The 12,740-nt window shown below is 42.4% G+C and overlaps 1 protein-coding gene and 1 long non-coding RNA gene across 5 annotated transcripts in view; one reads left to right on the forward strand and one right to left on the reverse strand.

Annotated features, from left to right (window-relative positions):
* Positions 1–12,740, reverse strand: part of CACNA2D4 (calcium voltage-gated channel auxiliary subunit alpha2delta 4) — a 162,658-nt gene that overhangs the window by 88,712 nt on the left and 61,206 nt on the right. The window contains exons 23-25 of the mRNA XM_081926839.1: positions 10,609–10,702; positions 9,651–9,746; positions 182–309 (exon numbers count right to left, since the gene is read on the reverse strand). Of these exons, the coding sequence (XP_081782965.1) occupies positions 182–309; positions 9,651–9,746; positions 10,609–10,702 (318 nt within the window). The remainder of the gene's footprint in view (positions 1–181; positions 310–9,650; positions 9,747–10,608; positions 10,703–12,740) is intronic.
* The window catches only part of LOC309378874, a 33,794-nt gene that overhangs the window by 14,824 nt on the left and 6,230 nt on the right, over positions 1–12,740 (forward strand). For 2 of the 4 annotated variants that reach the window (XR_014172233.1, XR_014172234.1), the window contains exons 2-3: positions 438–543; positions 9,302–9,396. This is a non-coding gene — a long non-coding RNA (uncharacterized lncRNA). Of the gene's footprint in view, positions 1–437; positions 544–953; positions 2,446–9,301; positions 9,397–12,740 lie in introns of those variants that run through there. The other 2 variants (XR_014172236.1, XR_014172235.1) reach the window with 2 other exon arrangements.

Here is a 12,740-nt window from a genome sequence, read left to right on the forward strand (position 1 = left end):
TTGAATGGTTACAAAAACAAAAGGACAGTGCCTCCAGTGTGTGCTTGCTGTTTTTCTGTTTGTGGGCTAAAGCAAGGGTTGAAAATATCCTAATTTTCTACTCATTCACTTGAGCTAAGAAGCTGCCTACTGACTGATTTGGCTTCAATTGTATTACAACACATGAATTACGCAGAGTTACCTGAAGGGTCTTCAAAAGGAATGCTATAAATGAAGCTTCCTGGAGGATGCTCAGCTGCTCGGCGGTACCAAAGTGGGAAGTGGTCCATGGTGAAGATGCTCTCCTTATCTTCACGGGTCAAGAACTTCCTGGAGGAAGAAAAGCAAAGCATCTCTTTTTTTCCTCATCTGCAAGGCCTACTATTGTACTTCAGAATGTTCTTCAAAGCATTATGAACATAATTTTTTAAATTTTATCCAGTTCTCATCTTCCACAGCCCATTAAACTGCATCAAATGCAGCTGTTTTTAACCAAATAAAAACCAGCAGGCCAGCAGCACAAGCAAGAAGACTGGCAGAGCAAGCAAGCAAGCAAGAGGACAGGTAGGTGACGCAAGTGGGCCTTCCTATATCCTCCCTGTCATTGCTGCCACCACCACTACCCACCTGCCAGCTTCCTTGTTTGTTTGCATGCATGCACAACAGGGCCAAGGAAGCCCAGGGTCCAAGTGAGTGAGTGGGGTTGAGAGTTGGCAAGGGGATAGGTGGGGTTAGTGAGCAATGCAGACAAGGGCAGCAGCCATGTGTGTGTGTGTGTGTGTGTGTCCTTTGACAAGTGGGGTCAAACAAATGTTGGCAACAGTGAAGAAAGTGAACTAAACTTCTGTATCAGTCTTCAACAACTCCACATTCCAGGTAGTACTGAAGGAAGACAGAATGTGAATTGTCATGTGCTGTTTCAGAGCCCTTCCTCCTTTAATTTAGTGACAAAATAAATGTTTTTACTCTTACAGTTTTTGGAATCAATGCTACCCACAACTGGAATCACCAAGGAAACAGAGAAACCATGCACTTTAGGAAATACACAGGAGTCAAAATGACCCTGCAAAATGCTGTTAAAAGTTATTAGTTACTTGTTATACCTACAGGTGAGCTTAGCCTAGGACCTGTCCTCTTCATTTTGTGCAAGCAATTGAAACTACAAAACATGTCTAATTTAGGCCCATTCATTTTAATTGATAATAAACAAATCACTCACATCCCTTTACATTACCACAAATTGCATTGAGGTCAATAGAATTCTACAGATTAAAAAACCCTTTACAAACCTGAAGGAGAGGAGGGGTTGTTGTTTTTAAAATAATGCAAAACTATTCCCCCCCCCACACCCATTCCTATTATTTTGTGCAAAACTCACCAATCCAACCTTTAGGGTCACTGAGACCCCAAGTGCACCTGCCAGTGTTTACAAGCGACCTTTACCCCCACTTCATCAAGTGGCCAGATTTAATGGCAACTTTCAGTCAATATCTTTGCAAAATGTGTTGTTAAAGGTTGCTCTCAACACTTCCAGGACACAGTGTCACTGGCCTCCTTCAAAATAATCAATGTAGTCCTCAGATTTTATTATTTGCTTCAATGCTGAACCACCAATGTGAGAAACAAGGTTGCCTTGTGCACAGCCTGTATAATAAGTTTACCAATACTCTCCCCAATGCTTTGTGCCATGTGAGAACATAGCAGTGGGCAAATTACTAGCACCTTTCAAACGAAGATTCCCAATGAGACAGTATATGCCTTCCAAACTCACTAACTGGAATATAATTTTGGCTATGCTGCAATGGGCACAACAGGGTCAGAAGAACTACACCCAGTTTATTCACCCAAATCTCAGCAATACATGCCTGGTTGGCTCCCTCATCCTTGATCAAACCATGAATGAACATAGTCTTATTATGTACCAACCTGGCATTAAGCAACAGCACCACCTGCTCAGATGGCTTGGCAAGAGAGCAACCAGATAGAGGGTCATAAGAGGAGATGGCCTGCAAACATCCATATGCTCTTCTTCACATATGACTTGCCCGCTACCCAGTGCTGTATCTCCTACTGACCATAATCACAGGGATATGGGGAACCCTTATTATATTTTCCTCTGTTCTGTCCACTCAAACATCCTGCATGCTTCCATTTTTCTTATTCTGTTGGCTGATCTTCCCACCTCTCTTAATCCTCAAATTGTTTTTAAAATACCCTACATATGGGCTCTAATTCACAGGGTTAGCTGACGACTCTGTTCAGTGGAGCCACTTCCCTACAAACCTTTACATATGGTAGGAGGCCCATTGCTGTCCTCTCCCTTTAGCTGTTCCTTGGGTCCATTCGACTAACATGAGGTGTGATATTGCAGATGATGAACTGAAACAGTGATTTCCACTTTCACGGTTTAGTCTCTTAAGGGTAATGGACCCAGCTCAGTGGTAGAGCATTGGCTCTGCAAGCACAAGGTCCCAGGTTCAATCCCTGGCATCTCCAGGTAGATGTGGGAATGTCCCGACTGGAAACCCTGCCAGTCTGACTCGGTATAAGGCAGCTTCCTATGTTCCTAATGCATTTGCCCTATGCACAGTTACCTGGGAATAAGCCTCCCTTAAACAACATGTGGCTATTTCTGGGTAAACATGCATACGACTGCCCTGTTAGCCTTTTATGCTACACTAGCTCCTATTCATCTTCTGTTACTGTTTTCACCACACTGCCTCCCCTTCCACCCCCAGAAACAGCATGCCTAATGAGCCACCGCAACTCTAAAAGCAGCAGCTACAGGGTGAAACAAACCACATCGACAATGTATGTCATGTCTTCCTTTAAAGGACCCTGAAGCATTTTTTTAAAACGAACTGTATACTGTACACTGCTACAAGTGTGACTTTATCACCCATTACAGAACCACTGCAGAGAGGGACAGAGCTATTCTTTTACAGCTCACAGCTACACTATGCAAACACTTTAGGACATATAAATTGTGCCTACCTGGGGAGATTTAGAGAGGGACACGTTAAGCTCTCAGGCAGGTCTTTGGCTGTGTAAAAAGGTTTATTTTCACATTTTCCCCATAAAGAGCCCTTTGCTATTTTAAAAGCACACAAAGCAATCAAGAAAGGAGATCGGAACAAAATGTCCAAAACATTTTGCTTCAGTAAAATGCTGATGTGTGAACATATAGCAGAAACTCTTTTATCAAATACTGAGTTGCAAAAGCTGTTGGGTATCCAGGATACTAATGTTTATTATATGCATTGAAGTTCCAATTATTTGTACCTCTGGCTGTCTGAGGGTTCCTCCAGATGACCTGTTTATTGAGCATTCATCCTGATTTGCTTGCACAAAGCTTACACAAAGGTTAAACTATGTCCAGTCATTATTGAGCATTTGTTATGAGGAGGTCATAATGACAATTGGCATTCATTTTGAATTCATTCTGATTTGTCTCCATTGTCATTCTATATATTTCCATTGATATTTCATTTATCCCACACACTTCAGTGCATTTTCCTCATTGCAAAAAAGTAATTTTATTAAAAAGTAGATTTGTTGCACCATTGCATCAGAACACTTTAATTGCACAAACCTAAATCTCCAGTATGCACTTAAATCTCTCTTACAAAATACTGACAGTGATTTGTTTGTTTGTAAGCCCTTGAAAAGATAAAGACTTGAATGCTAAGCATGTATATTTGAGGACGGCATTCCATATTAATGACACAATGGAAAAGGTCCTGTCTCTGACTGCCAACCCACCTAGCTTCTGAAAGTAGGGAACCCTGAGAAGGGCTTCAGCTGCAATCAGGAAACAGTATTTCATGGAAGAGGTCTTTCTCATCGCCTGTTATCAGATCCCTTTTTTTAAAAAAGTGGTGATGCCAAAGAATAAACCTGGGACCTTCTGAATGCAAAGTGTGTGTTATATTACTGAGTTTTGATCTTTTGGGAGTACACGCACACACACCGCAAGATTGGATGGCCTACATGGAACATCATCTCAGATGGTGCAATTAACTCAGGCTTGACAAGTACATTGATTATTGCACCAACTTGGGAGCCTTAGAAGAACATGCTTAATAGGACAAAACTAATACAGTTTCAGTCTTGCAATTCACAGCACCAAGCACCTGATATTTCTTTGAGTGTAACCTGTTTCCAGAACGAACAGAAATAGGATATTAATGATTCTGTAATACTCACTTTGCTTTTCCATGCGGGATCAGATTATACAATGGATCCTTATTAAACATCACATTAGCAAATATCTTACTAGGTAGTGTGGGGCACATTAAACTTTGGCCCAAAGGAGGTGGTAGTATCAAGAGTGCCTCCCTGTGACTCATGTGCAACGTATTTTAAAGATAAAATTGCTTATATCTGCTGGACCCTTGACTCGACTATTAGATGAGTCCCAAGAGGAGTCCAAAACACTGTCCAGTCCTGCTGTGTTGGATGAGTTAATAAGGCTGTGGACAAAGTGCTTGGTTTGGTGTGGGACACCACCTATATTCTTGCCCCTCATGGAGAATAAAAAGTAACAGGAAGGGACAACTGGCTGGGCTAGGGAGATGATTAATGCCTCCTTGAGAGAAAGTGGTCCCTGCCTGCTACAAGGAAGCAGTGGTAAGTCTTAGGAAACCCTTCCTGGATTCAGAAAACCTAAGTAATTACTACCAGACAGTAATTTCCTCTTCTTGGGCAAGGTCCTTGAGTGGCTGCAGGATAGAACCAGGCTCTCTTGGATGACCTGCATGACCTCTGTAGGGAGAGGCAGGGAGAGTGTGTCCCCGTTAATTCTCTTTGAATTCTCAGAGGCTTTTCATACCATAGACCATGGTATTCTTCTGGAGTAGCTGACTGAGTTCAGAGTGGGCAGCTCTACTTGCGATGGTTCCAGTCCTACTTGGATGATTATTTTCAGAGGGTAGTGTTGGGGGAATATTGTTTGGTCCTGTGCAGCCTTTAGTGCAGAGTTCACCAAGGTTCAAGGTTCACTTCTACATGAAACCACTGAGTGGGATTATCCAGAATTTTGCAGTACGATAGCTATTTCTATCTGAGGACCATCAACACAGCAAATTTCCCTAATCTAAAAAACCAAACCAGCATGTAGGCAGTTGTACACACTGGGATGCAATGTGGTGCAGGGCAGGCTGAAATTTGGCTAGAGTCTGCTGCATATAGGAGACACATGGGATGCACATGAGTTTCCACATTATTAGATGGGGTCCGTTGTTCTCTGCCTACTGCTGGTGCAGTAGTTCTTATTTCTGAATTTAGATTGTGCCCATCCAGCAACAGCCCAAGCAAGCGGATTAGACGACTGAAAGTAAAGCTTTTTTGTAAAATGGTAAACCTAGCAAAAATAAAATAAAATAAAACCAACCACTGCATATATCTCATGTGGTACTAGACCTCAGTCTACCAGAATCTAAGCCCCTTGGGCTGAAAGTCCAAATTGTAATACTTTTGCCCCACCAGATGGAGCTGTTGTCCACACCAAAACAGCCGGGTTGTTCACGTGCAATGTGTAAAGGGTAAGAATGCAGACAAGATGATTAGTTGTTTTTCAGTTCAACAGGGCTGAATTGGAGTTAAGCCTGACACACAGAGACAAAACCAAAGCATGGAGGTTGCATCAAGTGCTGCTTGCAGAGCATGCTCATGTACAAGACGTTTGTAAATTCTTGTAGTGTAGATGTGTAGATTTTTTGCCGCACCATTGGTAACCATTGCCCAAAAGCAAGTCATTGAAATGGGAGCAGTGGAAACTCCTTTTATCCACCTGGCAAATACATAAATGCAAACCGATTGCCACAATGGAGTACTCTCCATGCAGTTGCATTCTGAGTGGCAAGCACACTGCTTATTCAGGTTCCATTCATCTACACATATACATGCCCTAGAGAGATAACAACATAATTAATCACCCTGCTAGCCCAATAGCCCATCTAGACCAGCTTCCTGCTCTCATAGTGGCCTAACAGATGCCTAGAAGCAGGACCTTAGTGTAACAGCACTTTCCTCCTGTGGGTTCCAGGAATTAGTTTTCAGAAGCATACTGCCACGGACCATGTAGGCAGAGCATAGCCATCCTGGCTAATTACCATTTATAGCCTTATCCTCCATGAATATGTCTAAATAAAGTCTAACCCTCATTTCAAGCTATCCACCTTGCTAGCCATCACTGCCCACCTCCAGTGGGATTGAATTCTATAGGTTAACTATGTGCTGTGTCGTCCCACATTCAGCTTCAATGGATGGCTTTGATTTCTAGTGTTATGAGAGGGAGAAAAATTGTTCTCTGTCCATTTTCTCTGAAACATGCATAATTTTATATGCTTCCATCATGTTGCCTCTTACTCGCCTTTTCTCTAAACTGAAAAGTCCCAAGTGTTGTAATTTTTGCTCATAGAGATGTGCACTGCTGCCACATATGTGCCTCCTTAGCAGGTTCTTTCTTCTGATTTTTTTAAAAAATGTATCAGGATATTGAGCAAGGCCACTAAATTCCACGTGCATAAATTTAGAAGAGTAAAGGCACTGCAAAGAGGGACATCTCCTGTCCCAGCCAGGATGTCTGGTCATTTCATGTGAGAGCAGCTGTAGCAATATCTGTTACCCGAGGCATCCGGTTACTAACAACTGCACCATGCATGTACTAACAGATATTGCCACAAGCAAGTGGAAGGGATCTGGTTATGAGAGTATCATAGCAGCAGCAGGTGTCACATGTTAGCTCAGGAAGGTAGTGTTACTTCAGACAATGGATGTAGCAAGAACACACCGAGAGGCTACATTGTGCATCCTTTCACTAAGGGAACAAGGCTGGCGATTTGAACCAATAGGTTGCCAATTATTTCCTTGTGGCCTTTGGCAAAACATTATTTGGGGGGGAAAGACTGATGCTGAAAATAAAGCATGCCTGGAAGACATGCTCTTGGACACAAAGACTCAGTTTCCCTTGTTCTCAGAGTCAAGTGCTCCCGTGGTCCCTATTCACCAGGTATAATACCTATTTTCTGCTGCCAAATCACTGCCCTTGTTGCCTTTCAGAGTGGCCTTTAAAAGTATTTGTTAGCGGGCAGCATTGCAATTCTTCAAGCGTTAGCATCTTTCCCAGTGTATCTAGATGTGGAGACAGAGGCATCTTGACTCTAAGCACGCCTGCATGTAAATGAGCACGGACAGCAATGTGTCTTGTAAACTACAGGGTGTTGATGACAACTGTATTTTTGAACTGTTAAGCAGGATACATTGTAGGAGAAGGAAAATCCAGGTTCACATCCCTCTCCAGCTATGAAACTATGAAATGGGTAGCCCTGGACCAGTCACCATATTATAATAGTGTTAGCTGGGATCTTGGAGGCCATGTAGCCGAACCCCTGCTCTGTGAAGGTTCTGAAATGGAAGATGCAAGTCAGAGCCAGCCACCTATAAGGCAACAACCTCGGGCAGAAGGACCCACAGGGGTCTCCAAGGAACGTATCACCTGCCACTGCAGCAGCAGTAGCAACAATAGCTGCAGCACAATCCTTGGAGGCCAGATCTGATGCCTCCTCAGCAGCACTCCCACGCCACCTCTACAGTGGCCTCTCAGCGAATAGGAGGCTCTGCTGGTCTCCTCCCACCCCTAGGAAGGAAACATTGGGGGATGTCCTCTGGGTCTTCTGGGTTCTGCACCCACCCAGTATAATTCAGAGCAGACCCCTTTTCCTCCCATGATTGCCTTTGATTCCCACTTCAAAAGTCTGCTAATGTTGATTTACTTCCCCCCTTGTTCCTGGTGTAGATCTTCACTCACCCCTTTTTCCCTGGCCAAGGTGTGTGTGCCATTTTGAGGTTCCTCTCAGGTGCCAAAATGTCTTAGGCCAGCCCTGATGCAAGTACAGAGACACTGACAGATGGCCAGTCAACCTCTGCTTGAACACCCCCAGTGAAGAACAGTCCACTGCTACATGACACAATTTGTTCCAAAGTCATATATCTTGCTTCCCTGCAATTTCCAGCATCTACCTATTAGTTTTAGTCCTGCCCTCTGAAGCAACAGAGAACAAGCCTGCTCCATCTTCCACGTGACAGTCCTTCAGATATTTGAAGAGAGTATCTATCCTGTCTCCCCTAATTCTTCCACTCTCCGGGCTAAACAGGACACAGTACACCAAACTATCGGCCTGACCATCTACTAAACTGGACACAGTACACCAGACTATCAGTGAATCTCCCTTCACAGGGGTTTACACTTCACAGCTAACTTTACAGGGTTATTTCTAGGGTAAATAAGGGAGCAACCTCTTATGCTGCCCGGGATAGTAGGATAGAAATATAACAACAACAGGCAAGTATATCTCCCACACCCACACATATATCTGCTACTGCAGACTAAATAAAGACAGAAGTTGGAGGACCACCTTCAACAATGTGAAAAATGTGAAAAGGCCTTTAAGCACTGACTTTTGGATGGCAAAGCAGGATGTTATACAGAGTGTCTTTATTTTTGTCTGTGAGATGACAGAAGGTATCCACTGTGTAGAGCAAAGATTAACATATAAAGTGCTGCTCTGAACAGAGGTACACTCATCCTGGCACTCTGAAATGGCTAGTCTAACATAGCCTTGGCTTTGGATTGAGGAAGGAGCCACAAGTGTGGCTCTCACTTGTTCTCATTCCTCGCATTAGGGGGACCCACCTGTCTGATGTTTTATTGTGGGTGTATTCTGCAACAACAGTGCATTAGATTTATTCTGCTTTCTTTTAATTGAGGGGCTATAGCACAACAAAAGTGGGACAACAACTCCCCAGAACATTTGTGGTTTGAAAAGTTATGAGGTTTCAGCAGGATGTTACAGGATATGCACTGACTGGGAATGAAGCAGTATTGACCCCCCCAAAACAATGGAAACTTCAAACAGTATTAAAAGTGGAATTGTGTATAACTGATAGCAACATCAGCACAAATAAACATGAATATGCAATAAAAAGAACATCTAGAGTAGCCCTAGGTAGGGATGTGAAAGCCCAACCATTGGTTGGATCAAGACAAGTGTGTTTGTCAGCCCACACAATTTCCTGCGCACTACAGAGGGGGATGAGAAGGAGTCCTAATGTTTGAAACAGGCTCTGAGGCCAAGCAATAGTCAGCCCTGAATCAAAATGAAGCCTGACATTTGGGGGACATTTACACATTTCAAAAGTGATCTCAGATTAGTCTGAAGGGGAAGGCAAGGATTCCTGAGACTGGTTTTGTAATAAGTAAAATCAACAAACACGCAGCAAAGTAGTGACTGGGTTTTAGGTTGGCTCCTAATTTTTCCAGGGAGATCGCAACCATCTGCTGCTAGACTCTCTAGATCAATGTACATCATGTTTGCTGGTTTTATGCATCCTGAAATCAACCGCAAAAGCCATGTGGTAAGTCAATATAAGGAAACTTTTATCAGTTTGTAAATTGATATCCTTTGGAGTTCAATATTTGCAAAAGATTAAGTAGCAGGATTTGACAATGACAGGAGGAGTTGTTGAGAGGAAAGGAATGGTTATTATACTTCCTGTGCATTTGCTGAATGATCACTCCAAGTACATTCATTCTGATTTCAGTCGTCCTAAGCTATACTGAGGGGCAATGGAGGAGGAATGTCTCTGAGATATGCATCCGGAGGACTCACCTGTTAGAAAGTTTTTCAGTTCCAACATAGAGAGCACTCCTCATAAGACCAGCCCGAGTCCCCATAAAGGCCATATCCACCCCTCCTTCAGCCTCACTGTTGGATGCAGTTGCACAGAAAGAGAGAGACAAAGATATATAGCATTAGGTTTTTGCAGAACCAGTTCAATATACTTTGCACCAAACAACCTGAGGTTAGTGGGGCATAGAATACAGGCTTTGCATACAAAAGACCCTAGGTTCAGTTCCCAGCATCTCCAGGAAGAGCTGGGAAAGGCTGTTCTCTGAAGGCCTGAAGTGTAGCTGCCAGTTAGTGCAGACAATACTGTGCTGGATGGACTCATCTGACTCAGCATAAGGCAGTTTCCAATGTTCCTATGCGATAACCGCACACATGTCACCACCATCACCACTTTCCAGTGTTACAGAGGGTGATGGGATTCTATTGTTGGCCTGCGGAACTGCAACCTTCATATTTTTTTTCTGTAAGAAATCATTCCCTATAAGGAAAGGCTAACTCTCCACCCCCATCATTCAGCCTGTTTACTGAGGTCCAGCTCCAAAGGCCTGCTGGCAGTTTCCTCACTGCAAGAAGTGAAGTCACAGAGAACCAGGCAGAGGGCCTTCTCAGTTGCGGCACCCGCCCTGTGGAATGTTCTCCCATCAAATGTCAAACAGATAAATAACTACATAATTTTCTGAAGACATCTGAAGGCAGCCCTGTATTGGGAAGTTTCTAATGTTTGATGTTTTGCTGTGCTTTTATTATGCTGGAAACTGCCCAGGGTGGCTGGGGCAACCCAGTCAGATAGGTGGGGTATAAGATGGTAATATTAATATTAGTATTAGTATTAATATTAGGCCCCACATAGAGCCCATTAAAGTAGTCTAGTCTGGATTCAGCAAGAACATATTTAGATGTGGCAAAACCTGCCTTAAATTATGGAGCATGCACTTACTCAGACAGGTTGAGTGCTAATGTTGTCCAGTAGGCTTCCATGGGTGCTGTTACTACAGCATCAAACAGCACCTCTTGAACTAATTCTTCATCGCCTGGGCATGAGAATGAAGAGAGAGAAAGGAGAAAGACCAAGTGCAAAAACTAAGTAAGGTTCTATGACGCTTTGAATACCTTCTTTTGTTATATGTGTGTACATTTATCGACCCTAATGCATGGTTTGCATGCATGGTCTTTTCCTAATTTTATACTAGGATCTAGGAATCTGTATTTATTCACCATTTGTAGAATTTGGTACAAAGCACCCGCAAACTATCTCATATATTAACATTTTCCAAATAGAAAAATCTCTTTTTTCATATTAATGTTGGTACCCTAAACAAATTTGCTAAGAAGGAGCGCTGATTTCTTTACGAAGATCTGCATCCAGATAATATGTTTTGACCATCAGCATTAATTAAAATTTTGATTTAAGAATTTATATTTTTAAAACCTGCAGTCTCTAGATACTGCTAAAATGCAAGTTTTTTTTCCTGAGGAGAGTAGCAAGTTGCAGAGTGTCTTCACCTCTCAGCAAGAGTGCTAATGCTCAGTTCTTTCCATTTCTCAATTTTCTAGTCTTAATTTTCTAGTCTAGTCTTAAGTTTAGTTACCTCTTTCTTTTTAAAATCTTTTTCAGCTGAGGTAAGTCACACAAAACAATACAATAAAATAAAAATAATTTAAATACGAAAAAGTAATGCAGTACAGATAAAAGAGACTTATTTAGCTCTCCACATTTTGCAGCAATTTTTACAATCATCATGAAAATTCACCAGCATTTTAATGGAAAATTCTCCTTAAAACACATTTTTATATGCAGTTTGATTAACGTAGACATTTTTGTAAACAATCTCCACTAATATCATGCATTTTATATTTTATTTTCACTAATATATTCATTTTTAATGCACACTTTCTCCCAATATATGCATGTTTAAAAACTGCAAGATTCGGTTAGCATATTGATTAAGAAAGTATAAATTTGATAGATTTGGCTTTAGAATTCTAATTTAGAATTCCACACCATCTAAAGAGTACCATATTGGATGTCCTTGTCTGGCTCAAATAAACAGGTGGCTTAATTCAGAGTAACTTTCTTCTTGTTAATGAGGCATATTTACCTCCCAAGTCCTACTTCATTCAAGCCTCTGGAGAGAGGTTTGCTCTCCAGAACATCCTTGCCTAGAAAAGGCAGGCTAGTGGGCTGATAGGCTGAAGCTAGATGAAGAAATCATAACTTAATGGTACAGGTTCTGTCTTCCATACAGAGAGTTCTGGGTTCAATCCCTGGCATCTCCAAGTAGGTCTACCTGAGACCCTGGAAACCCGCTGCCAGTGAGCACACACAGTACTGAGTTAGGTGGACCTTTGGTCTGACTCAGTATGAGGCAGCTTCCTATGTTCCTATGAAGGAGGCAGATGTGACAGTGGGAGACAAAAGGTTAAGTTAATACATAAAGAGGGACAGATACATTAATAGTTGCTAGCAATCAAAGCCATGATAGCCGAAAGCTCAACTTTCATTTTCAGTGGGCAGCATGCCTCTGACTAACCGAACAAAGCTGGGAGATTAATGAGAAGAGGTGGATGTCACCATCTGCCTAGGCATGGGCTGAACCTGCCAGTTCCAATTTGCAGTTAATTTGAAAACCAAGGCAGGGTCAGAATTAATTATGAGTAGGCAGTGGTGCCATACTGATTACATCGTCAGCATACAGTGGGGGCACATAGACCTCACAGCATGTTGTACCCTGGACAGCAGGAATCCTCAGGTGAGACAGAAAAGGGGGGAATGTGGAAGAAGACGTGGCATGACTGTGGCTCTCCATCATACAAGGATTTTGGATGTGGCACACAGGTTAAACATTTTGACTGCCCCAGTGCTTCATTCATGCTTAATGCTTTTGTACTCCACTTCTGCAATTATGGGATCTGACCTCTCTTGAATAGCAACAATGTCACACATAGATGAAGTAACTTGCTATCATACGTAGGGACGGTGGAGAAATTAATTTCATTTTGCATTTAAAGCCAAACCTACCTAATCAACGCCTTCTGAAACAATACATGAACCATCCTTTGAAAGTCACA

Source organism: Podarcis melisellensis (assembly GCF_964234715.1).
Source record: "Podarcis melisellensis genome assembly, chromosome: 10".
In the NCBI taxonomy this organism is placed as follows: Eukaryota; Metazoa; Chordata; class Lepidosauria; order Squamata; family Lacertidae; genus Podarcis; species Podarcis melisellensis.